At 47.9% G+C, this 25,203-nt stretch overlaps 1 protein-coding gene across 4 annotated transcripts in view; it reads left to right on the top strand.

Moving 5' to 3' along the window:
* The window catches only part of Bdg (sodium-dependent transporter bedraggled), a 210,753-nt gene that overhangs the window by 168,272 nt on the left and 17,278 nt on the right, over positions 1 to 25,203 (top strand). For 3 of the 4 annotated variants that reach the window (XM_077682554.1, XM_077682552.1, XM_077682551.1), the window contains 7 exons: positions 7,322 to 7,655; positions 15,419 to 15,639; positions 16,172 to 16,303; positions 16,625 to 16,777; positions 19,050 to 19,113; positions 19,313 to 19,451; positions 19,670 to 19,801. In XM_077682554.1, coding sequence (XP_077538680.1) covers positions 7,378 to 7,655; positions 15,419 to 15,639; positions 16,172 to 16,303; positions 16,625 to 16,777; positions 19,050 to 19,113; positions 19,313 to 19,451; positions 19,670 to 19,801 — 1,119 coding nt within the window. In that variant the 5' untranslated portion in view covers positions 7,322 to 7,377. Of the gene's footprint in view, positions 1 to 3,356; positions 3,713 to 7,321; positions 7,656 to 15,418; positions 15,640 to 16,171; positions 16,304 to 16,624; positions 16,778 to 19,049; positions 19,114 to 19,312; positions 19,452 to 19,669; positions 19,802 to 25,203 lie in introns of those variants that run through there. The other variant, XM_077682553.1, reaches the window with a different exon arrangement.

Raw genomic sequence — 25,203 nt, 5'->3', positions numbered from 1 at the left:
GCGGGCTTGCGCGAGGGCAGCCAGTGAATTATGAGCTCTCCCTTCTATCTCTGCGCACCGGTCCGGGGTGAGTTTACGGCGCGCGATCCATACGCCCAAACACACGTGCCTTTGCGAGCGACTCATCGCGCTGGTTATGGCTCGTTCTCACGCTGTTTTTTGCCGGGGAGGACACGTGCGGCAACGTAAATGCGTCGCACGTGTGCGCGTAGGACGGGACGTATTTTTTTCCCCACCCAGCTCTGTCTGCCTTTCTGTCTGTCAGTCAGTTACGGGAAAACAGTGAAAACAAGCACCGTTAGTGAACTAACAACGTCAAATGGCGCAGAGTTAAGAAGGAAGAAAACGTTGCGGAACGACTTTGCGCGCTCTGCCGGTTTGTTTTGCTCGTGTCGAGTGTTTTTTTCTTTCCCCTTCCTGGAGTGTGTTGCTTTGCGCCGTTGGCACTCTTGCGGATGCCTGTTTTTTTGTTTTTGTTTTTGTTTTTCGGTGGCTTCGCTTTGCTTTTGAGCTAAACTTAAGCTTAGCGTTTCACCTGGGCTTACGAGGTCGGCACGTTTGAAATGGAGGTACTAGGAATGACTGCGGCCATATGGGGTTCTCAGAACCTGCGACTCCATAAACCACACGGAAGTTTTTCCACGAGTGTTTCTTGTGTACTTAGCCCGCATCTCTAGATGCAGTTATAGTAACCCATACTTCGATTTATTGTAAGGTTTAACGCGCCGACGTAGCGCAGGCTATGAGGCGCGCAGCAGTGGAGGGCTCCGGATTAATTTTGACCCCATGGGGATCTTTAACATCACCGAAATCTCGTACACGCGGTGGTTTTGGCTTTTCACCTCCATCAGAAAAGCGGCCGCCGCGGCCGGGAAACGAACCCGCGTCCTCGTGCTCAGCAGCGCAACGTCTTCGCCACTGAGCCACCGCGGTGGGTCATACTTCCCTGCTCCAGCACCTTGGGCACTGACGCGAGTTTTATTTAACTTGAGAGAGTATCCTCGTCATTAGGCACCAAACCGGCTCATCCTGCAATCTTAGCAAACCACCTGTGACGACGTCTGCGCCAGGCGAAATGCTTACCCTTTCCTTTGATCGTGGCATCATAAGAAGTGCACTGCCGCTGAAGTTGTCAACATGAATGTTGAGAAGGGCAGGGCAATGCACCGGGGTTTCTCATACGCTGTGAGGCGCGCTGTACCGGATGATTACGCATTACCTTAGACCAGCTAGTATGCTTGGAAGTGTCGGTTAAGACGATTAGAGCAATGTGAACATCATCGAAACGCAGAAAGAAAAAGGAGACATTTATTTTATCTGGCATTTTCTTTATAGTGTATATGCTGCGCAAAATATTTAATCGAGCCAACTAAGCGAGAAAAAGAAAGCCGTACTGCGTGTCCCATTGGCATTCAGGTTGACGAACGCAACGCACGCTAGCTCTTTGTGCGTGTCGCAACTGGCATTCGTGCAGTTTGACTACCCAGCATCGCGCTCTGGTTTGCCAATTTCGTCGTGCCCTTGACAACTGCGCTTACTTATCGTGTGCGGTTCAACGGCCCGAACCATCTGCACCGTTATTGAGAGAAAAAAAACAAAATGTTCTGAAGGCTTTCTGGCTTGGCGACGGTGCTGACACGCGGTTGTAGTACTTAGCATGAGTGATGCATACACGGTTCCTCGTAACTGTCAACCATTATTTTTGAGCGGCCATACAGATCATCCTCTCGTCTCTCGTTCTTCCCATTTATGAAGAGTACGCTATTTGCCAGTTTCTCCTCCCCATAAATCATAAGACTACGTTAGAGTGGAGTTTAACTGCGGACAGGTTTCACTGCTATTCAGGTGGTAATCGTGGAAACGAATGGGGAACAGCCGTCTAGACCTCCCGCCGTCAACAACGGGCCAGTTTAGAGTGGCGCTTACGAGGATAAACGTTAGAACAGCTTTGCTTTATAAACCTGATCTAGTGGCTTTAGTTCAGACGTAGACGCAGGTAATATATCCCCGGTTGCGCGCCCAGTCTTGCACGGTTCTGGCCACATTTAGAAGGCTTTTCACTCGTCTTGCTTTGCGTCGATTAACGGTCTACTTGAGCGGCCCCGTCAATACTTTCCTTTGCCGATGAAGATGATCGTGTCGAGTCGCGAAAAAAATATATCACAGTCCTCAGTTGTGTGCGGGAAGATTGACTTCAATTGCACGACTTGTAGCAATAGGTTCATCCTCGAAATAGAGAACATTATGCCCGTGAATGTGAGAAATAACTGATTCTATTGTTCCTTTTTTTTTTATTAAATATCGGCAAACATACTTCCTTTGGAACGCGCGCATAGGCTTCGCTAAAAGTTTCTAGGCCATGCTATTCGCTGACTGTAATATTTAGGCCAGAAAGCTGGGGAAACGATTTTTCTTTGTTGCTGGTCCAATCTGGGAGAGCTGGGGTGGATCACGAGCTTCTTTGTCGGAAAAGGGAGATATTTTCAATCAAAACTCACATGAAATTTTCCAACATGAGCGCTAGCAGAGGTTGCTTAGGAGCTTCCGATGAAAATGTGCTTGGCTTAAGCGGCATTGTCAATAACCCACCTCCTCACTACATGTAGTTATAAGCACTACGAGGAAAAAAATATAGATTTCGCGCACTTAACTGAATTTTTTGTGGTGTATATTCACACATCCTGTCTGATGCTAGGCACTTTCTTCGAACTATTTTTCTTCTCGATTTTTGCTTGCCGCCTTTCGCATTTAAGTGTCAAATTTATAAGTTCAACCGATAATTTCACGTGTAGCGGTCCTTTAAATGGCAAAGAACTAATAAAGACGCAAGTGCTTCGGTTTCACACCCGCATGACGTCCTTACACATTTTCTTTTCGCGTTTCATCACTGTCACACTCATTACGTCAAAGTCGACTTACGGCGAGGAAGAATGATGGTTGCTAGAGAAAAAAAAGCAGTAAACATCGCTAAAGTTATGGCTCAAGCAAACGGAGTCAGGAAGCCTGTAAGCGTAGCGGTTTCTTAGTAAATAATTCCTGCAGTGGAAAAACACCCAGAGCGATGGAATGAAAAATTAAAGAAAAGAATGCTTTGTTCATTCGAGCGGAAAATTTTCTCAGTGAGCGCGTGAGACAATCGCGAGAAGCACCTCCGAGCTGTGGTCACAGCTGTCACAACGGCGGCGCCAGGCGCAACGGCTTCGTTACGCAGGCGATGACGTTGATCGGCACGCTTTGAGCGCTGCTTGTGACAAAAGGACCGACTCTTTGGCCCGGCTGCCCTCCCTCCCTCTCCCTCCCCCCCCCCCCCCCCTCTCTCTCTCTACGGAGAACTAGCGTCCTTTGTTGTTCAAGAAAGGCGTCCACGGAATGCCCCTGTCTGTCAAAGCACTCAGATGTGCCGAGGTGCTGTACTGCCGCGCTTTCTTATCGCCAGACGCCCCGTCGCTCGCAGCAGCGCCGGTTTCAACCGTAGGTGCGCGCCGCAGCTACTATGGTGTTGAGCGCGCCGGGAACCTCGAGGACAACAGCGGCGTCGCTCGCGCGAAACCGAAACACTGATTACGTCCCCGAAAAGAAGGAAGCCGCGCTTAGAACCCGACCCGACCGACGTTCACCGTGAGCTCGTATCGCCGATCTGCCCTGAGCTCCCCTCTGCATCTTCCACTGGACAATACTATACTGGAAGCAGCAAGACAAGAACACCACTCAGGTATTTCCGGAATGTCCTCTTCGGGATTCGCCGAAGCCACCTTGGACGCTGTGTGCAGTTTCGTGCGGATTGACGGTGCTCATGCAACCACGCTTGCGTCGAAGACGTTACGAGACGGTAGTCGCCCGATAGACAGGAGCAAGGTCCATTGCTCTTCTTTGCAGCACCATACCTTCGCTGCGAATGACTTTTTGCAATGTTTGATGCGTTCTTTTACGGGAGTGCTTCCATTACTGCTGTTCGGTCGTCCTGCTGTCTTCCGCCCATCCACTGCTTGCTCTGTTCACCCGTGCGTGCACTCTCTTCTTCCACTCCGCCATTTGCGGTACCAGTCAACGCCCTGGCTGCCAACTTAAGCGCTGGCTCATAGTTTGTATATCTCTTGAGCAAAGACATGCACCCCAACTGCCGCATTTGTCCGACATACACACAGTTGATGTTTTTTACACTTGTACTATGGTTTGGTGGAGCAGTGTTTCGAGCTTTATTGCGGGTTTTTTCCCCTTCTTTATGTGATATAATATGTAGTGAAAGCTCGCTTTTTGAGGCATGTCGGGAATGACGTTGGCTTTTTCGTGAGATTTCACCGGCACGCTTGTCGAAACTGCACCAAACGACAACATTCATGTTTGCGTGTTCGTGGGCTTTCGTTGCGTTGGTTTTTCTGCGGAGTCAAGGAATAGCAACAACTAACAGTGACCATGAATGCTAACAGTGTGCCAGTTACACAGTCACTTCAGTACAGGTGGAGTTTATCACTTGAGCATACGAGGATATTTCTGTGGTAGGATAAATATAGAAGCACGATCGCATTACCAGGGCGGAGTCAATTTAGAGTTAAAAAGACCCCAATAAGCAGACATTATTACCTGAATCACATGAAATAAAAGTTTTTGGTTCGTATATGAGCGAAAAATAGACGTGATTTATTGATATTATGAGCTATTTGCGTCTACCAAGCGTCATTGAGAGCGACGTCGCTATTTGTTGTTAGAAATCAATTACCTGGAGGTGTTGGGTTTGACCCCGCGTTATAAATTACCGATGGTATGTGCGCGAGCTTTAATTACTACATTTTTGTTTCGCTTGTAAACAGTATGTTGGGGTTTAGGGCATCGTTCGTTAAGGGTTTTGAGGGTGAGTGGTTTTATTCTTTCCAAACTCACGGCATTTGCAACGTGGTCGTATCGACCCACCTCTTCCTCTGTTATCCACGATAAATCTCGGATTCACTTCATCGTGCCGGCGAGTGTTCCTATACAGTTGCAACGCACAAACACTTGGATCATGGGATCTTTGCTCGCATTATCGGCGTTACCGATGTATAAGTGGACAAAGTGACGTACTGTCTCCTTGGTAATCTGTGATGAGTAAATAATTAGTACGCAATATTAGACAAAGGAGCCACAGGCACGAGCGCTGAATTCCAAGTGTTGTTAAGATGCCACAATTTAAACACTTTTTCAGCATACTGAAGATTAAAAAAAAACAGATGAACGATGCCAAGTAAAATACATATTGCACAGAAGAAAATATACGAAAACGCAGGAACACTGTAAAATCTTCACATCGCTTTCGCCGCTACCGCGAAATCCTACATCTGTCGCTTATATCAAGAAAACGATCGCTTTGCGTGAGAGGGGCGATCTATTTGTAATCTCGCCGTAAATGTTAATTTCCCGCAAGGAGATTGCTTTCCTGCCATAGGCAGCAGCTGTGGGATTGCAGTAGGGGTGCGAGCGATGAGAAGTTATCCTGCAACTTTTTTTATTCATTTTGTTCCGCGCAATACTTGCATTTCACTTGACCTTCATCACTTGTTTTTCAAATACCCCTAATTGTGGCATCTTCGCAATAAACATTTGAAGTTCAGTGTTCGTGTTTGTCATGTATACGTCACGGTCTTCGTTTTTTTTTTTTTTTGAACTCCTTGAGGTGTTCAATTCAGTTATTCTTGAGTCCTCGTTCCATGCATCGTGACTCACAAAAAAAGTACTATATCTCGGTACGAAGACGTCCAAATTCTGTATATTTCAGTTTCAGAGCATGCTCCGAGCAAAGAGTTCGTAGATGACCGAGTTCGACAATAACCGAAGCGTTGTTATAGATCGAATGTAACTTTACAAGTGCAGTTACGTTCCTTACGATGTTCTCCTTTTTTGTCGTCGCACGAATACCAGCTGCCAGCGCTGGCCACAATACAGTTCCGGTGCTGAACAGATTTGTCTTTTACTGCGAAAACACTATTAGACAACCCCGGGCGGTTTCACCGGAAAATTTGCGAAGGCTGCTTTGTGAAACCCTTTTAGAGAAGCCTCTTTTGTGAAGCCACTTTGTACAGCCTCCAGCATTTTCCCGTTATTACTTGTTCGCGCCGAGGTTGATGCACAAGGTTGAGGAGCGGGCAAGCGATGTCCCGTCCTTAAGCCTAACGTCAAGTTCAGAGGTGAACGTTGTCAGTCTCAGCCCAGCGTACAACGAGTATGACATTGCTTGGCATGTCGTAAAGGTAAACTTTAAGGTTATTTAATGTAGGCCCAAACGTAGAACATTAGGCCTAACGCCACGCTTTGAGGTCCAACAACCGGTACCCATCCAAAAAAAAAAAAAAATGACTCATTGTGTTCCTTGTACGGCAATGCGCGGGTACCAATTGACATCGCAGACATTAAGCGGTAGCAGCCGCATATCCGACAGTTTCTGCACCTGTTTCAGCAAAGCGATGCGTACCGTCAGAGTGGCACATGCCCGCAGTCCAGGCAATCAAAATATCAATCAACCAGTTACATTAGAGCGCGAGCATAGGATGGTCAACCACAATAAATCTGTGCCCGTACTCCGAATGCTGTTTGCGTATTCTCATCAAAGGGTTAAGTACCCGCAGAGTGTATACCCGCTGTTGGAGGTATGAAACTGGGTGTGATAAGGCGGTATGTGTATGCTGTATTCGTACTTGAATCCGCGTTAAACGCCGCCAAACCGTGTGTCGATTTTAATTTTCGTTGGGTTGCTCGAAGGACCGTGCCGAGACATCCACATTCCCTCTTCTTTTTTAACGAGAGTGCGCTCTGTCGTGGAAGGTGCATGGTTTCGGAATTTTGAAGACTTCCCTCGTGATTCTGTAGCGCTCTCAGCTTGTTGTTTTGCTGCTTTTTTTAGGGTTCCTAAAAGACCAATATCTAACTTGCAAGTGAACGTGCATGTCTCAGTATATGCACGTACGAGCCCCTGTTAGCGTCCAGGGTAAGTGTAAGCGGAATTTATCGTGCTGACATAGGCTTTCTAGGGCAAATTTTAGCGGGGTCCGTAAAACCGCATGTCGATTCCCGGCCGCGGCGGCCGCTTTTCTGACAGAGGCGAAAAACATAAACGGCCGTGTGTACGAGATTTCGGCGCGCGTTAAAGATCCCCAGGTGGTCAAAATTAATCCGGAGCCCTCCACTACGGCGCGCCTCATCGCCTGCGTTGCATCGGCGCGCTAAACCCTACAATTAATCAACCGTAAAACCGCATGGAACTAGATGGCTGGAGGTGGTGCAGTGCATGAACGGAACACGCGAGTGCATCGTGCCGCACTGATTAACGCCGATCAACGTTGCGCCCACGCAGGTGATCCCATGAGCAGCAGCAGCAGGCCAGCCGGGCACTGATCCTCGAGGAGGTCCATGGGCAACCCCGATGAGGCGTCGGCGTCGGGAGGCAGCAGCCCCGTCGCGGCGCCCCCCGACGTGGTGGTCCGCCAGGAGCCCGTGCAGCCCCTGCGGCCCGAGGTCTTCCACATATCGGGAACGCGACTCTCGACCGAGCCCGCCGCGTCCGCCGCCGCCGCCGAGCGGCCGCTGCAGCTGCCCTCGACGCCACCGCCGAGGCAGGCCTCGCTCGAGAACGGCTCGCTGGCCACCGAGAGCTCCTTCACGGACCGCACCAGCAACGACTCGGCCAGGTGAGGAGCGGCCCCGCAAGAGTGCGCACGTAGGCACGCACGTACGCACGTGATCACCTACGAATGCATACATACTCGCCGCCGCTGTCGTCTGCTACACTCCGCTTGTGAGGGGCAGCAGTGCCTGTGCTAGATATGGCCCGCTTTGATGCTTTACTTAATTAAAAAGCGAATTTCCTGTTATTCAGTTATTTTTCAAGCTTCTGACACCCCTGAAGAATTTCAAGCTGTATCCCGCACAAGTTTGCAACACACGAGGAGAGAGAGAACAACTTTTTTCAGAGGATCGGTCACAAGATCGTGCGTAACTCGTCCTTTCTAGCTTATTTGCGAGAGGGCTCAGAGCTCCACGATAAGTATTAAAAATCGCTTCTCTAAAGTATTTTTGGGATGCTCACATGCAGACTCAATAGTCTAATGCTATGCACCAAGCAGCGGGCCCCTACACGCTCATCACACAGCAGGAAATAAAACGAATGTCTTCTAATTCTTTCGTTGTTGACTTGTATCAGATGAATGTTTTTCCTGGCCCAATGCTCTAACTTTTCTGCACCGTAACAGACGTCTTATTAGGAGATTTGGGGATGTTTGGGAGGCTCACAAAGTTCGTGTAGATATTTTCTTCAGGCAGTATGGCATGCAGTCCCTTCTTCACAAATTGGCTTTCGTTATGGCTGCGTGCAAGAAGGTGCATATCCGCAGCGTGCGTTGTTTATTCGCATGAAAATACAATGAGAAGGTTTGTGCTACGCCGCCGCAAAACGGCGCAGACAACGCTGCCAAGAGTACTCGAAGGCGGCTTTTGTGCCTCGAATTCGTACCGTAAGAGAACTGACTCTCAACCCGAAAGGTGATGACATGATTACGGCGTTGAAAGCTTGGTATACTCGCTAGCAAACGCAATATATAGTATACGTGCCGGCTTCCAGTATAACAAGAATCGAAAGCGATGAATATGTCCAAGCAGCTGTTTATTGTTTTGCGACCCCTACAGGCGTAAAGAACAAATCTTGGATTATGGCGGCGTTACTTGCTCTGTTGTCCTGTGCTGGGGACACCACCCACTATCCAGCTCGATTTTACAGTTCAAGTTTCCTCCTCCCCCTCCTCCTCCTTCTCCTCCTCCTCCTCTTGAGCGTAGTTCTATTAACAGTCAAATCCGGTTATAGCGAACTTCAACATGCGCCACGATTAGTTCGATATATCCAATAGTTCAATATAGCCGAACCCGCCTATAACGAGTTTATTGTTACGAGTTTGCAATACGGGGGAATCTCCTTGCCATCCCCGCATGCACAAACGAACAAAATAAAGTATGTCATTACCATACATAAAACAATTGATTTATTGCAAATAATAAAGCTACTTTCCGCCTTAACGCCTTAACTCTTTCGCTACCGCAGAAAATTGACCAATTTTGGGGGGTCCAAGAAAACATTTTTTTTTCTGCTAAAAAATTATTTAGGCACTAATTGCAGGAGCACAAAATGCAGATTATTTAACGGCCTTTCCAATAACACCAGTTTTTTAAAGGTTTTCATATATCATAGTTGTGAAAAAAAATATCAAAATCAAAAGTTTTGTCAAGTTGTCGAAAAAAATGATAAAAAAGGAGTTGTGTATATCAAACCACCGGTAGTAGAAAAAAATTAGAATATACATTTTGCAGGGAAACATTTCAAAAACACACCCTAAAAAAAATGTCGACTTGCGCGGAACAGTTTTTCAGATATAAAAAAAAATGTTAGCACGCACGGTGCTCGTGTCATGCGGTGAAGCCCAACCTCTAATTCAAACTGTGCAATTTTGGGTGGTTCCTTGGAATAAATCTGGCGGTTTGACGTTATCAGAGGCACCAATTTGCCCCCAAATAACGTAAAAACATCTTGCCAATGGCTGACTTTGCATTTACAGCGAGCACAATATTTGGGACAAGCACGCGATGCAGAAAAAAACATGCATGAAGTTGAAAACGGAACGCCGTGGCTGATGTTTGTTGTCGTTCACGGTCAGTTATCTCTCAAAACATAAAGCTGAGCTTTATTATCATCTTCTTACTCGCAATTGTAGCCTTGCTCGCAAAAATGAGGTACGATGAGCTAGAATCGTCCCCTGCGATCTTTGGCCGAGTAGCAGTCGCGCGCTAAAAAAGATCAGCACAACGAGCCTCCTCTGTTGCAGCGCCACCTAACATTTTTCAAATGAAACAGTACAAAAACTTATCAGAGACTCCGTCCGAATAGACAGTTCAACTAAGCGGCAACATTAGACACCCGGATATACCCTCGCATGAAAACGAAACTGGAAGGCGAACAGCTGGCAGTGTAAGGCCGGTTTGAAGCGCTGTCCTCGGCGGAACAGATATCTGGCGACTGGGTGTGACCTTTTGACTTGCATCTGAAGTTCTTATCGCAGAAATCGGGTTAGGGTGGGGGGAAATTAGGAGCGGCGTGCTTTGTTCGAGGATCAGTCGCGGACGCTTCAGGCGCCATGGCAGTTAGCCTTGAAGTTGGGTAACTGCGTAGTTGAGCTAAATATGAATTTCGCGATGCAGAAACGAAACCGAAACTGTTGTAAACTGTTTGGGAATGGTCCTGGGGTAAGTAGAACTACCAGAGTACTTAGGACAACTTGCGCAAAGGCAATAAAACTGCCTAAAATCATAAAGTAGCTTTGCAACCAGGCACTGCTTGACATTTTCAGCCGATTTCTGGGATTATTACTGTCAGAGCGTGAACCTGACGATTGAAAATCGTTTGCTAGTTCCCCATTCACGCCCTGATAGCAAAAAACAAGCGCTGGTGCAGAGTAATTACGAGTTGCACGCATTCTTCGTTGGTAGCCTTGAGGCGCGATGACCACGCCCCTTTTCCACAACCAGGTGATTCAAAAGCGTGTCAAAAATCACGTTTCCGTTGCAAAAATGAAAACAAAACTGATTTTGAAAGGCCATTTTCTGATCTAACTCCGAACAGCTTTACTTGTTCGAGAAACGCCTGGAACGCTATGAAAAGGCGCTCCCAAAAGTATCGATCAAATTGATCGATTTTGATAGGCGCGGTAGCGAAAGAGTTAACTGCGTACTTCCAAAAAAAGCGGTGATTTTTGTTTTCCCTTTCGTTTTGGCAGCGTCAACTAGCACAGCCTTCTTTACACGAGACATTGTTTGCACCTGTTCGAGTCCGTGTCCTTCAATATCAAAGAAATATTAGGGGAAGACATCGACTGCCGAAAGCACTTCATTCAGCGTCGTACGGCTTTCACTCGCGACATCCTCTGCCTCCTCGGTGCTTTTAATCAGCATTACGACGGTGCTGCTGACGGTGTCCGCGTCCGAGGGGCTTACAGTGACGGCAACGTCGTCGTCGACACTCACGAAATCTTCGAAGGATACTCCTTTCGGCATAGCATCGGGAAGGTTGACGAGCTGCCGTCTTGGTCCGAACGTGACTGACTGGGCGGGTTCCGTCGTGAGTTCCGCGCTTCGGAAACAGTTACGGAAAGTGTCGGGCATCATGTCATTTCATACGAGGCGCAATGTCTCAGTCGCGGCCTTTGCTCAGTGGTCGCGGCCAATCAACATCTCAAACACCGCTCCGAGACCATGCATTTGGCGGCCATTCTAGGCACGCCGAGTTCGATATATCAGGTGTGAAGTTCGTTGTAAGGAATATGTTTCGCGTGCATTTCCGTAACTGATTTATTTTTGTTCGATATATAGCATAATTCGCTCTATCCGGGTTCGTTATAGTCGGGTTTGTCTGTATAACGCATATCTGAATATTGGGAAGATATGGCTGTGGGAAATGTACCGTAAAGATCCCTCTAGGTTTGAACAAACAGTGTTACTTTATTTTTACCGTACACGTGACTAGCATGCGTGTGTGCGTGTGCGTGCGTGTGCGTGCATGCGTGCGTACGCGCGTGCGTGGCTGCGTGTGTGTGCATGCGTGCGTGTGTGATATGTTGGAAACATGTTATGGCGGCTCACCTGCAGAAATAATGCAAACCGACTAGCACTAGCTCCTCTCCGTACCGACTTTTTACACTCCGCACTGACTTTTCATAAGGACAGAAAGGCAGTAATGGAAAATGGGTGTGTCATTCCTAAATCTTTATGATTTGGTTTACACCTACAAATACCAGACGAGGTTGAAGCCACGATTACTTTGTGGATGAAGCGGTTATGGCGCCGTGCCCTGTATACGAGCACAGCCTGCGAGCTTGAAACGACCACGTTACTGGTATTGTGCTCAATTGCTAAAGTTTGGCTCAATAAGCCTCCATACTGGTAGAACCCAGGTATAAAACCAGCACGCGCCTATACATACAGTAGGTTATTTGGAACTAAACCTGCATTTTTGTCGCCATACTTTCGTGCCATGACAATGCAAACTTGTAAAGTGATGTCATACAATACATTCGAGCGTTAGGCAAGGTTGCAAAAACTGCTTTACCAGCTCCCTATATACCATTACCGGGAGTCTTGATGCCTTCTGCCAAAGCCGACAGCCCGAAAGGCGTGGAATTTGTTTTCGTCTTTCGTTTTCGCTGTTGTCGGTTATTAGCAGCTGGATGTTGCCTTTTGTTAGAAAGATTGGTGAATACCGAAGCTGGCGCGCCTAGCTCCGACTCTTCGCTCCGCACAGGACCGGCTTCGCAAGGAATGGGACGACGCCGGCAATGTTTCTTCCGTATCGGTATCAAAAACTGAACTTTAGACAACGCGTTCACGCTTCTATTTCTTTAAAGTGCTTGCTTTCGGAGTGCGCGTGCGACATAGTCATTGCCGTACCACTGGTGTCACCTCGTCAATTTAAAAGTCAAGGTATCAACGCCGCAGCGTTAATATTGTGAACATTGTCGCGCCAGCTCAACTCCAGTACTTCGTTGTCGAGAAAGTGGACATTGTACTGGCTTGTGTGAGCGTAAAAAAGGTCGCGGAGCTGGCATCGATGCTGTTTGTTGCCCGACATCCCGGCCGTCCTGTGCCAGCTCGCCCCACATTCGTATCGATATTTAATCGGTTCAGTACCTCTGGATCAGTCCATGCACAGAAAAGGAAGCGGCCAGCCAGTGCAACCGATGATTTTGACATCGATATGCTGGCATCGTCGCTGTCAGGCTGGAGGCAGGTGTTCAGGAAAATTGTCATCCCGTATGGAGTGAACCCAGCTCCATAAGCGCCGGCAATTCAATGCGAAGAAGATCCGGAATTTCGCCACAGAGTGCTTTGGACTGACGCGGCCCAATTTTGTATGGATTCGAATGTCAGTTTGCACAACGCACATTACTGGTACGATCAAAACCCCCACTGGCTTCGTGAGCATAAGCACCAGGTAAGCTGGTCAGCGAACGTATGGTGTGGTATTTATAATGGCCGCACTGTTGGTCCCTACTTCATCGACGGAAACCTTACTGGAAAGAAGCACACAAAGTGCGTTTTCAAGGACGTCGTCTCCGAGCTTGCCTCAGGGTTGCTGAAAACTATGCGGTTCCAGCATGACGGAGCCCCGACGCATTTTTCTCCGCCGGCTCGTGAATTCATCGACGGGTCTTTCCCTAACCAGTGGAATGGCCGTAGTGGAACCACACCGTGGCCGCCTAGGTCACCCGATTTGTCCCCCTTGGACTTCTTTCTCTGGGCATATGTTAAAAATGCGGCTTTCAAGACGGAACCAGACAACCTCGAGTGTATGAAGCAACGTGTGAGAATCTCCCTCGACAATATTCCCAGACAGATGCTTTTATCTACTATGAACTCTACGAAAGAGCGCTTTCGTCTGTGCATCGCAATGGACGGAGAGCAATTTGAGAACGTCATATAAATATTCTGTATTGTTGTTCAAAATGACATTACTTTCGTGGAGTACCCGAATAAGCCTACAACTCAATCAAACATTGAAATAAACCATTTTTTGTTCACTGTTTGTTACATGACTCAAAACAGCTAAACTTAGTTTGAATTCAAGATTTCCTAATCCTAGGCCAGCACTTCTTACACCAAATGGGACGGAAGCTATTACGAAACAACGTCGCGTTACCATGCCAAGAAGTAGTCTTCTACGGATCCCTCGTTTATTTTTGCTGTCAAGCCAATACCACGTAAAAATAACTTTTAAGAGTTGCATGTTACGATACCGGCGCCGCAGAACAAAACTCTGCATGGTCACAAAAGCGTGTCTTTGTTCTTTCAACGAAGCTAACGTAATGTGAATGGAAATTAAAGGACTGCTTCCGGGGTAACTGCACTGGCAGAGCGCCAGGCCAGCGCCTAACAGCATGTTAAAATCGCCAGCTGCGTAGTTGGCGATGACTAGCCTCTGCCTTCCGCCCAGTGAATCAAAAGGCAACGCTGGCTGTTGTCTATGCTGAGCACCGAGGCTTCCTAGCTAGCGAAAATAGCACGTACATTTCGAATGGGCTGCGTCACCAGCGGACGTTGCGTTTGTTCAAGGCTTCCTGCGCTCCTCAAGCATCGAGTTTTGTTTTTGAGCGAAAAAAAAAAAAAAAAACGGCAGGTTTCCTCGCGCTGCAGGGTATTAGACAACGAATTTTACCTTGCTTTAAAAACTGTTATGGCATCGCCTACTCCGGGGCTATAAAATGACCATTTAGAATCCCCACCAAACTTCGCTAATTAAGAAGTTCATTACTGAAGTTTAATTAACCAGCTAACTAATTTGCACGCCCTTGGTACTTCCTGGCGTCCGCCGCAGCTAGCAATTTCCTTCCGAAGAGTTTTTTTCTTTTTTTCTCGAAGGGCCTATTTTTAAGAATTTCTGAAAGTGTTCGCTGAAACACCCTGTATAACGCATTTTAAATTTAGATGTGGTTGTCGTTGAAATACCTAATCACCAGCCACACCACGGGTGGTGCATATTCCTGTGGTAGCAACAACACATTTGCTCAGCGGACGGCGCGTCGCAGTTATGAAGACTCCCTCTAAACTCAACAATGCCTATTTTTTGTGGCGGCAGGAGTCTGGGTGGTGACGTGACATCAGGTCTGTAATAACGGTCGCATGTTTTCGGCACACGCTGTAATTCTTATACTAATTTCCCTGCCAGAAAAAAAGAAAGACGGGTTTTGCGGAAGGTGGCACGACGGCTGCCGCTGGCTGGAGCGCAGCAAATCGCCACCTTACGCACCCGCTATCTTTACAGCCGGTTTTTTTCTTCCCTCACAAGGGTGCCAAATCTCTGGCTGACCTCCTCGTCTTTGTCAACAGTGCGGGCCATTTCCCGCCTCTCGGTGGTTTAGCGGCGCACGGTGCTGAGAAAGGCAGTCTCGACCTTGCGTCTTGCCCGTGCCCTTTCCCCATCGCCTCCTATTTCCGCGTTTCGCGGACTCAACACGGAATCGCGAGATGCCGTGTTTTCTTCCTTTGTACGATACCGTCTGGTGGCAAGTCGCATTGCCCGTAGCGTGTATATTCCTTCGCGCGGCAACTCCGCGGATTCCGCATCGTGATAGGAATCAGCTCGGTCAAGTAAAGCAGTCTTCGGAGATAGACATGTCCTAGCCACCGGCTTGCGAAAGAAGCTGTGCCTGCCTTGGTCTACCAACCTTACATAATGGTCTATGTAACGCGCCATATCTACGAAGAACAGCTCGAGATTTTGGTTCGCAGGCCCCTGGTTCCCGGATTCGCGTCGGCCCCGGCTAGTTGCAGGTCACGGAATTGAAACGCTTTTGTCTGGCGGCGTTGCCTGGAAGTTTTGTGCAGTGAGTAAACCTGGACGCGACCTTGTGCCTTGCAGCGTCCAAGGGGCGGCGTCTCCTGGGGCGACCAGGTCCCGGGAGGAAGCGGCGGCCAGCGTCGACGCTGGCAGCGCGGCCGCCTCCCCCACGGACGACGAGACCCGGCGTGCCGCGCATGGGCTCTGGTCGCACGACCTCTTCTCTGTGTTCGCCACATTCTTCAGCGTCTTCGGCCTCTTCACAGTCACCAGGTTCTCTCTTCTGGTGCATATTTATAAAGGTACGTCCAGGGACTAAGCAAAGTCATGCCGCAATATTTTGCCTGTTTGTTTGTTGTTGTTTCTTTGTTGCATTTTATCGCGTTTCTTATAATAGAAATTAACGAACATGAATAATCAAATGGCCTAATGTTGTGCAGCAACGAAGTTGACGGATTCCGTGGGTTTTTTGGAGGAACTACCGTTCCCGAAAGTCGACCGCGTCAAGTTTAGTAGGATGAGTGGACTTGTTTATTTACTGTGACGTTAAAGAATGTTAGCAAGCCCACGTGCTGGCTTTATTTTCACTGATAGAAGTGACAAATTATTAAAAACAATAAAAGTAAAAGAAAATGTACAGAGGAGGCCCTTTGTGAGGATACGAAAAGAAGAAAAAGCAGCGCTGGTTTGCGAACATGTTATACTGCAGCAGCATGGAACATAAGAGATTCATTCGGCTCATAACGGCTTCCCGATCTCGTGCTCAACTCCTTGGCAGTTCTCGAGGGCCTTCGTTAACACCTTCCTTATTCTCGTCCCTCCCTGCCCCATCAGCGTGCTTCATTCTCCAGTTCTTGGTGCTGTCGTCCGTGTTCGGCGTGCCGTTTCTGTATCTGCAAATGTCCCTGGGACAATACCTGGGAAGCGGCATCCTGGACATGTGGTACATCTCGCCTGCCTTCAAAGGTAATCAGTATCTTCATTGAGTACATTTGCTTTCGGCCTTGGTGACTCAAACATCGGCATGACTCCGCAACATCCACCCCCTAGTGCCGACCAGAAATTCGGCAGGGTGGACGGTGCGGGGAGACAGCTACACTTCCGAAAGGACTTGTCTTTGATGAAAAATGCACACAAATCGGCCGAAAGAACTAAGGACATGGCCTGAGCATTCCAAACGTTAGTCTGGTAATTAGTGTGTAACTGCAGCCTCCTCAAGACAAAAAAGGGTCCGTGTTTATAGTTCACCCGAGAGCTCACTCGCCCGCTCTTTCTCTCTCTCTGTAGGCGTGGGCGTGGCGCTTGTGATGGTGTACCTGGTGTGCGGCGTTTACTTCGCCGTTCCGGTATCGTGGCTGTTCTTCTACTTTCGCGACTCCTTCATCAAGGCCAGGGACGCCTACCGGTGGTCCATCTGTCAGGCCCGTTTCGCCTCCGGAGGTGAGAAACACAACGCCCCGGCTGGACTCCTCCTGTCGGGACGTTATTAAAGCTGGCGCTGCGAATCGGACATCATACAATAGCACTCCACAATTCTTTTTTAACACGAAAGTGTTTTATTCCCGGATACACGAAGATTTCACTGACGTCATATCCATCACGGAAATGACGCCTGTACAACGAAGCAAGCTGTGCACCCCTGCACATAGGGTCTTCTTGCGGGGAAGCAACCTTTAGTACTAAATAGTACGTTTGGCCTTAGGCGCGCATGGAAAAACAACCAACGAAGCAGTTCAGGGAGATATGGGCTGGGCGTCGTTTGAAGTTAGTGAAGCTCAGAGTAAAATATGCTTTGAGATGAGGTTGAGGGCAATGGATAAACGAAGGTGGGCAGCTAAGGTTTTTAGGTACCTATACTTGAAAAGCATGAACACGCAGTGGTTAAGAAAGACTAGAAGGCTAACGATGAAATACGGAAAGAACAGTGGAGAATCCAAAACAGCCAAGGTAACCAAAAAAGAGGCAAGGAAGGTTGAAACGAATAAATGGAGGGAAAAAATGCAAGCTAAAACGTCGTTAGAGATGTACAGGGCTGAGAAGATGAACATCAGAAAGGAAAATTTCTACGATAATTCCCAGGGCAGTGCTTTGCTTTTTGAGGCAAGAGCAGGTTGCCTGCGAACTAAGAGTTTTGTCGGGAAGTATCCACAAAATGATGGGGTATGTGTGGTCTGCGGAAAAGAAACAGAAACTATGCGGCACATAGTTTTAGAATGTGAGGGTATCCATCCAAATCTACATGAAGGGAATATTGGGCTTTCAGAAGCCCTAGGATTTAAGGGTATCAGAGAGGAAGTTAACTTCAAGGCTGTCGAGGGGACGAAAAGAAGATTGGAATGCTGGTGGACGAAAAGCAGAGAGGGGAATATTGCCTAGGACAGTTACCACCTGTAACAGGGAAAAGAAAGTATTTCGGGCCTAATAAGCTTTAGTGCCTGCCCTAAGCAGCGCTAGTATTAAACCAAGAGTGTGTAAAACATGGTTATATTAGTCCTTTTTGGTAAGATGACATGTCATCACCCCGCTTCAAAGGGGAAACCAATAGCAATCATCATCATCATCATCATCAGTACGTTATGCTTAGGGTTGTTCGTTTTCGGGTTTTATATTTTAACACGAAAGTGTTTTATTCCGCGATACCCCACGATTTCACTGGCGTCATATCCGTCACGGAAATGACGCCAGTACACCTCTGCCGAAGCGACCCGCCAGCAGGACGTCGCTCGCCAAGCACACCCACAAGACAGCCGCCGACCCGCAAATCATGCTCAGCTGCAGATTTCGCTGCACATTTCACTGTTGTGTTTGACTGATTGCTATGACAGAGAAATCAACCACAGTTTTTTTTTCCACCAGTGGGGAAACTATTATCAGGAAATTTGCAAACTCGGGACAAGGACGGCTCCCAAAGTTTATATATATTTTTTATTTTTACCGCAACAGACTGAGTAACTAGCTAAACAAGGACAGCTTGGTGCCCCGCACTTATCGTTCATTTTTCCACGCTGACGACATCGCTAAATTGTTGGCCGCTGACATTGGCGCTCAACGTGAGGGTGATAGTTGTTGTTGTCCTTGTTAAAAACCTTTAGTAATTTGGGCTTCGTGATGTGCGAGTGGTCGCTCATTCCAGGAGACCGTGTGGTAGCCGTAGTGACGGTACGCGGGCTGCCAGTCGCGGCCGCACAGCGTGCTCGCACTAGTGGCTTCTTTCGGGCGGGGCGAAGCAGCTTGAGCGGAAAGTGGAAATGTGAGGGGCGAGAAGGGCCACGATGAAGAGGTGCGGTCGAGGAAGTAGCTAGCGGAGACTGCGCTAAACTCGTGGGCAGGATCGATAGAAGCGTGACTGCGTCCAAACCAACGTTACCGAATGCGGGCGAGGCGGAAGTGCGTATAATCAACGAAAGGTTGCGCAAGGCTCAGGCGACCAGGTGACTGTGTGATCCAGTTTAGACTACCAGAATGCCCGTAAGTTTGTGAAACTGATAGAATACTTTATAACTACATAAGTATGCGCGCATCTCCGGCAGTATTACCGTAGTTGTAGAAGCAGCACTGCGCGCGTTAAGTCATCCGGGGTTATGTTCAGCACCGTAAGAAGGGGACAAAAACTTGAGCGTGACTATTATTTGCTAGTACATACTTCGTGATTTCGTCACTGAGACGAGCTGTAACTCCATCGTTAACTGGGGCCGGTCTTCCTCTGTTGCAGGATGCTACAAGAATAACGCTTCGTCTCCGGAATTCCTAGGCTGGACCACCGCTTCTTATTTTCAGTAAGTAACGTCGGGACGCCATATATATATACAGTTGCTGGCATGACACTCGGGTACCGTTTTCGACACTTCTAAACTCCTATCACGTGTGATCTTAAACATAAAAGTGTGTTTTTCTAACCGAGCTAGCAAATACGTATGCACGCCTTTCGGCCTGTGGCAGCAGCGTTTGACTTTCTCCTTCCCGTCTTTGGCGCAGTGGCCGCATTCTGGACCGCAGGGCGGCTTCGCAGGTCTCTGGCCTCGGGGACCTCAAGTTCGAGTTGGCCTTCAACTTGGGCATAATCTGGCTGCTCGTGTTCATAGCACTTAGCCGAGGCCTCAAGTCCTTCGGCAAGGTACGCACGTCAAGCGCTACTCAAGCCTCACCTACCTGACGACGCGAGAGTAACCTTTCTGGGCCTTCAAGTGGTACCGCGGTTTGGGGCCGCCCTGTTTGTTTCTGTTTTCCTCGTTTAATTTAGCGGGTGGCTTTTCCCGCTGCTGGCGCGGTTACGGGGGACGTCGTCGTACTGAGCGCGCTCGTTTGCTTCTCCTCCTCGTCTGTTCCCGCCAGATCCTGGCCATCCTGGGCATCCTGTCCATGTGCCTGCTGGTGTTCATCACGATCCGCATGACGGAGCAGTGGGGAGGCGGAATCACCAGCCTCTTCAGGGCAGACTGGAAGGGCGTGCTCTCCGACACCAACGTGAGCACGCCTCTCTCCTCTCGCCGGGAGCCGTTCCCAGTGGAAAGGGGGCAGGGAATTTTACAACGCACACCTTGCATTAAAATGATGATGATGATGATGATGATGATGATGATTTCGACGATGTTTAAAGATCTCTTCTGACACGGGCCGATGGTACACCCAACAGCAAAAGATTACGGACCACGAAAGCAGCAATTTTGGGTTATTTCTCTGCCGCGCGGCAGACCAGGGTACTGTGCGCCGTGTTTTTCATTACTCCCGTAACTATACGACATCTCACATGCACACGGCAGTTTGTCCGACTGCTACCGGAAGAGAAATAACCTGAAATTACCATTTTCCTGGTCCTTAAACTTTTGATCGTGGCTGTACATGTCATGTTAACAAAAGATACCATCACGCAGAGCTCATGAGTTACGCGGTGAAGCTGGCCGCTAGCTGCGGCGCTTCTGCAAGGTCTTGTTGCTCTAGGAAGAAGCTGACCTGAGTAGGCGCTTCAGCAAGGGCTTTTTGCTCTAGGGAGAAGCTGACCTAAGTAGTTTTCTGCCACGATTCAGAGTTAAAGGACACTAAAAACGGCCGCATTCTACGAGGGGAGAAGCCCCTTAGCGACTCGGGCTGTCAGCGTCTCCTGTCGTCGTCGTCGTCGTATCTAGTCTCATGTAGTCACGGTACTAAAACACCGGGGCACTCGTTTTCCAACGCCTCGCGCTAGAACGTAACGTGCACAAAAAGAACACACCAGGACACTCGTTTCCTAACTCGCTTCAAAGACGCGATACTGTTACAGCAAAACCGTATACCTCTACCCCCCAACGATTTCGTCTCCGTGGGCATAAACTCCAAGGCGCAAAGAATACACTTATACACTGCATGCTTCCCCTCCTCGTATTTCACGTTAGCGGAGACGGCCGAGGATTCTTTTTTTTTTTTTGAGTATGCGATTAGACATTGTACTGGCCAAAGCTCATTTTTCGCCTTTCATTCTCTACTACCGTACTTTTTCTACCCATCCCTAAAAGAAATGGCATTGCTTTATGTATTTTAGATCAAGACTGCTCCGAAATGTTGACAGCGTTGTTGCACATTTTTTCCAGCGAAACCGGGTATTTCTGACCCTGTTTATATTGGTCACTTCGACTGTATACTCCACATTCTTTACCTCGTTAAAACTGAGAGCGGGACTTCCCGGTGATGAGCATCTGCAGAGAGGGGTGAATGGGCTTGTTGCGTATTCCGTCGAGAAGAGCTAACAAAAGAGGCGCACCCCAAGGGCCTTCGCTAATTCCTCAAGGGGACAATAAAAACAACAAACACCTTTTTATTTACTCGAAAGGTTTGGCAGGTTATAACTCCCTGCTTTCGTATATCTTCACGAAACACTGCTTCTACTACAGAGGAGTACGTCGGGAACCCTCGTCATAAACAAGTCCTCGGAACTGGACTTTCACTTCCTTATAACCGCTACTTCGCAAATAGCGGCAATGAGTTACTCCCTATGTAAAGCAGTGCGAATCATGAAACCCTTTGGATAAAATTAGAATTCGATTAAAGCGCTGTCGTTTTAACGAGGCTTTACTGATATCAATCCACGTGGCTTCGACCCGGAAGTCGTGTGGCGTACTTGTCGGTGAAGACCAAAACAAAACAAAACAAAACAAAAAAAAAACCCAGCGAGAACGGCAGTCAGTATGCCATGAAACTAAAAAAAAAAAATAATAGTGCCTTTCCACTTTGGGAAGCAGGATGACCTGCGAAGCTGGACGCAGTCCTCGAGTGCACGACACCGACACGTTGGTTTATAATTTACGACTGCGCGTACTTGCTAGTCAATATCCTGAATGAAACTTGGAACGACCTGAGCTTTGTGCTAGCGGACCAACACGGAGGTGTCTCTTTCCATCTCGAGACGTAGGCATCTTGCTGTCTGTGTGACACACCAACCCACTCCGCTCGTCCACTGGGGACACCGGATAGGTCGCAGTGGGCCGTTTGACGTCCACGTTTCAACCTCCCGCCAGCCGAATGGACATGTCATTAGTACGGCCATGAAACCTATAGCTACGCGTGCACTCCCCCCCCCCCCCCCCCCCGCCCCCCCCCCCCTTTTCGTCCACTCTCAACCCGTGCAAACGGCGACGTGCGCGTGCTTAGAAGTGAAAGACACCGTCTAAAATGTCGCTCTGAAAGCCCTTCAAGCTGAACAAGAAATATTGGGGCTCATGTCGGCGCTCCATGCAGGCAAGTAACTCTTCATAGGAGGGATTCGGCGTTTCAAGTGGGCAAGTTTCTGTTCATCTGGAAGGGAAACTTGAGGGGAAAAAAAGCACATGTAATGGACTGACGAGATCAATGCTTTGCTGCTGATTGCGTCGACACTGCCGAACCGCGAGCACGTGCGAGCAAATGGTGCCACGCACTAGCCTTAACCCGTCCACATGCGCGCAGCATTGAGCCACCACAGAGGGTGACCCCGCTGAGAAGGGCGCCCTGATAGCGAAACAAAAAAAAGGCAGGAAAAAAAAAAACCCCGCTCGCTGCCAAGCGCGTATAGCCTTGCATGGCTTCCGTGCGAATCACAACGACTGCGAGCTGGAGCGGCCATATTTCGACGCAGCGCCGCACAACAGTTGCGTTGCGCACGCAACATCGTTGCATTCCGTTGGGGCAAATCGGAGGAGGTTGCAACGCCCCGCCGCCGCGCACACGGCAGGGAACGTGTTCCGAGCCGACACGCTTGGATTGAGCGTGCAAGCGGATCGGCGGTGCAAGTGGAACTCCGCTGGGTGGGCCGGTGCGATTTGTGGCACTATCGACGTTACATTCCGCAATCGTGATGCGTGCTCACAAGGAGAACAACGGGACGTACAGAACAGGTAGACGCACAGCTGAGGCGAGCCACCTCCGACCGTTGGCAACAGCCGCGCCGAATGGGTGGCCCGCTTGCTACATGCGAATATGATTCCGACTGAGCGCAAAGGCTGTGACACGTGGGGCGTTTCTGGCGCGAGAGATTGTGCCGCAAGGAAAACGATGACTTCCCCCAACGGTGCAGTGGGAAAAATAAACGCCTACTTAATATCTAGGGTGAGCTATATTGTTTACTAGGGCATAGTCAATACGTAGATGTCCTGAAAACCGAGCAAGGCTATAAACATTTTCTCGATGCTCGGGGAGTACCGCACTTTCCACTGACAAGCCGGGTTGAAAACTGTGATACTGGGACGAGTTTTTACTCAGGTGTTAATTTTTAGTCCCTCGTTTTACGAAGGCAACGTCTATCCGAGTGCGTGATCGAAGCAGTGTAGATCTTAGACTTTGATTCAGGTTGCAAGGGACAAAGCTTCGAAATTTAACCATCTTTCTCTTAGAAAGGGGGTTTGTTTTTTGAACTGTAAATTATTCTTTTTTAAGCTCTAATCTGCTAACAAAGGTCAACGTCTTGCTATGTCGCGACTCGTGAACGTTTGTAAAGACGATGCGAATCCGAGTGGGGGATCGAATTGTTGCTTTGCCTCCCTGCCGCAGCTCCATTCAAAATAAGCTAGCACACAGCCTCATAAAACGCACATTTTTCAGAAAATCTCGCAGCTCACTTTTTCCGCGTGTCTTTTACTTAAGTACTCCACGTCCCCTCTGCTCGAGCTCATTGCCAGAGGTACAGAAGCGTTAATCACCGAGTTTGCAAGCTTTGCTGTGTGGTGTGCTTTTTTAAAGCTTTAGCTTAGGTCTTGTGAATAATAACCATTGTAACCAAGCCTTTTTTGATGAATAACATACGGCGATTTCTTTTAAAAGTACCTGTGAGTTAGCTTTATTTCTTAGGTGGGGATGAAGGGCAAAATCGACAAAAAATGTGACGTTCTTATTTTGGTGCCAAAATATTTCTTATATGGTGCCAAAACATTCTTTGAGTGCGTCCCCACGAAGTGGCATTCTCAGATGCCACCAGAAGTAATTTAAAAATGGCCCCGCCTAGTCACTGCAAGTTCCGTGTGACGCACAGTGGTATTTAAATTGTTATTTGGTTGCTTTAAAAACACATAATAACGTTTATTTTTATAATTACTTACAAATATAGCGCATTACTACTAAGTTTTTTCTGTAGTGCCGTATATACCGCAATGGTGCTGCGCTGTTTGAAATAGTATTGCGCATGCATTGCAAATGTTTGTTGACGCCAGGTCGGTCGTCTATAATCCTGTTTGCGCTCTCGTAATTGGTTGCTTTTTCGACATATTAGAGCTATTTTTCACGCCTGAAGTTCGCTGTTCTAGTATCATCGCCTCGCTTTTTTCAGAACCCGCGCAAGGAGCGCCAATTTAAAAAAATGAAACGAAAACTTTTGAAGTGGAATTTCTGAAAACACCATTTCCTCTGAGAAACAGAACATTTTTCGGCAACTATTTGAGTGTGCGAAACCATTTTTTGAGTTGTTTATTAATGCTATACACACATTCTGAACCAAATATAAGCATGTCCTCACCAAAATTACTTCTTTACTCACACTTTTTTCTGTTGAAAATGATTAAAGCTTGTGATTGTGCTATGTAAATATTTTAAAAAGATCAACGGTTATTGCCGCCATGATTATTCTGGTTGAGAAGAAAGCCTGAGGCATTTAACACACAAAAAGCAATTATTTCTTCATGAAATTTTGCATACGGTTAGTAGATATTTATTGTACATGCCCTCCTAAATTTTGAGTTGGTTTCTCAAAATGCAGCGAAGCTAGCCGCAGACGCATTTGGACATCTACATTCACTATCCATCCCCCTAATGAAGATCGATGATATAGCACATGCTTCATGTCTTAACAAGTATAGCTTGGCTTTGTGCAGATCATATGATAACACCAGAATAGGTGCTGCTTCAAGGTTATGTTATTATTTCACAGAATTCATTCATTTCATTAATTTATTAATACTGTTAGCCCAGAAGTGGGCCGTTACAGGGTGGAAGGACAAAAAGTTTCACTCGAAAGCAGGTTATCAAGTTGAAACAATATTTCTCGGGGCTGTAGGAGCAACAGCTCAAATTATACATAAAAATGGAACACTCACGGAAAGGAATACACGCGGTCAGAGCTGAACAATGACTCAACGCTTTCAGACAACGCTTTGCGACGCCTGGAAGGCGGCACCAATAAAACAAGCATGGGCGTTATCATGCTAGTAACAAAAAGCACTCAGACATAAAACATAAAAAAAAGAATGACATTCAGCCACAGTATTATTCACAGAAAAAACCGTTTCAGATTACCTTCAAATGACGCAAGCGAAGAGCATCTGATTGTGGCCTCAGGCAGCATATTCCATTCTTCGATTACACGTGGGAAAAAGCTGAACTTAAAGCAGTCGTTATGCGGGGCTAGGGGTGGGATGTACATGCTATGACGA

Source organism: Haemaphysalis longicornis, unplaced genomic scaffold, assembly GCF_048455015.1.
Source record: "Haemaphysalis longicornis isolate Haplotype H1 unplaced genomic scaffold, Haemaphysalis longicornis Haplotype H1 scaffold_9, whole genome shotgun sequence".
NCBI classification, from domain to species: domain Eukaryota; kingdom Metazoa; phylum Arthropoda; class Arachnida; order Ixodida; family Ixodidae; genus Haemaphysalis; species Haemaphysalis longicornis.
Note: the sequence above shows the minus strand (reverse complement) of the source record. Positions and strands in the feature narration are given on the sequence as shown.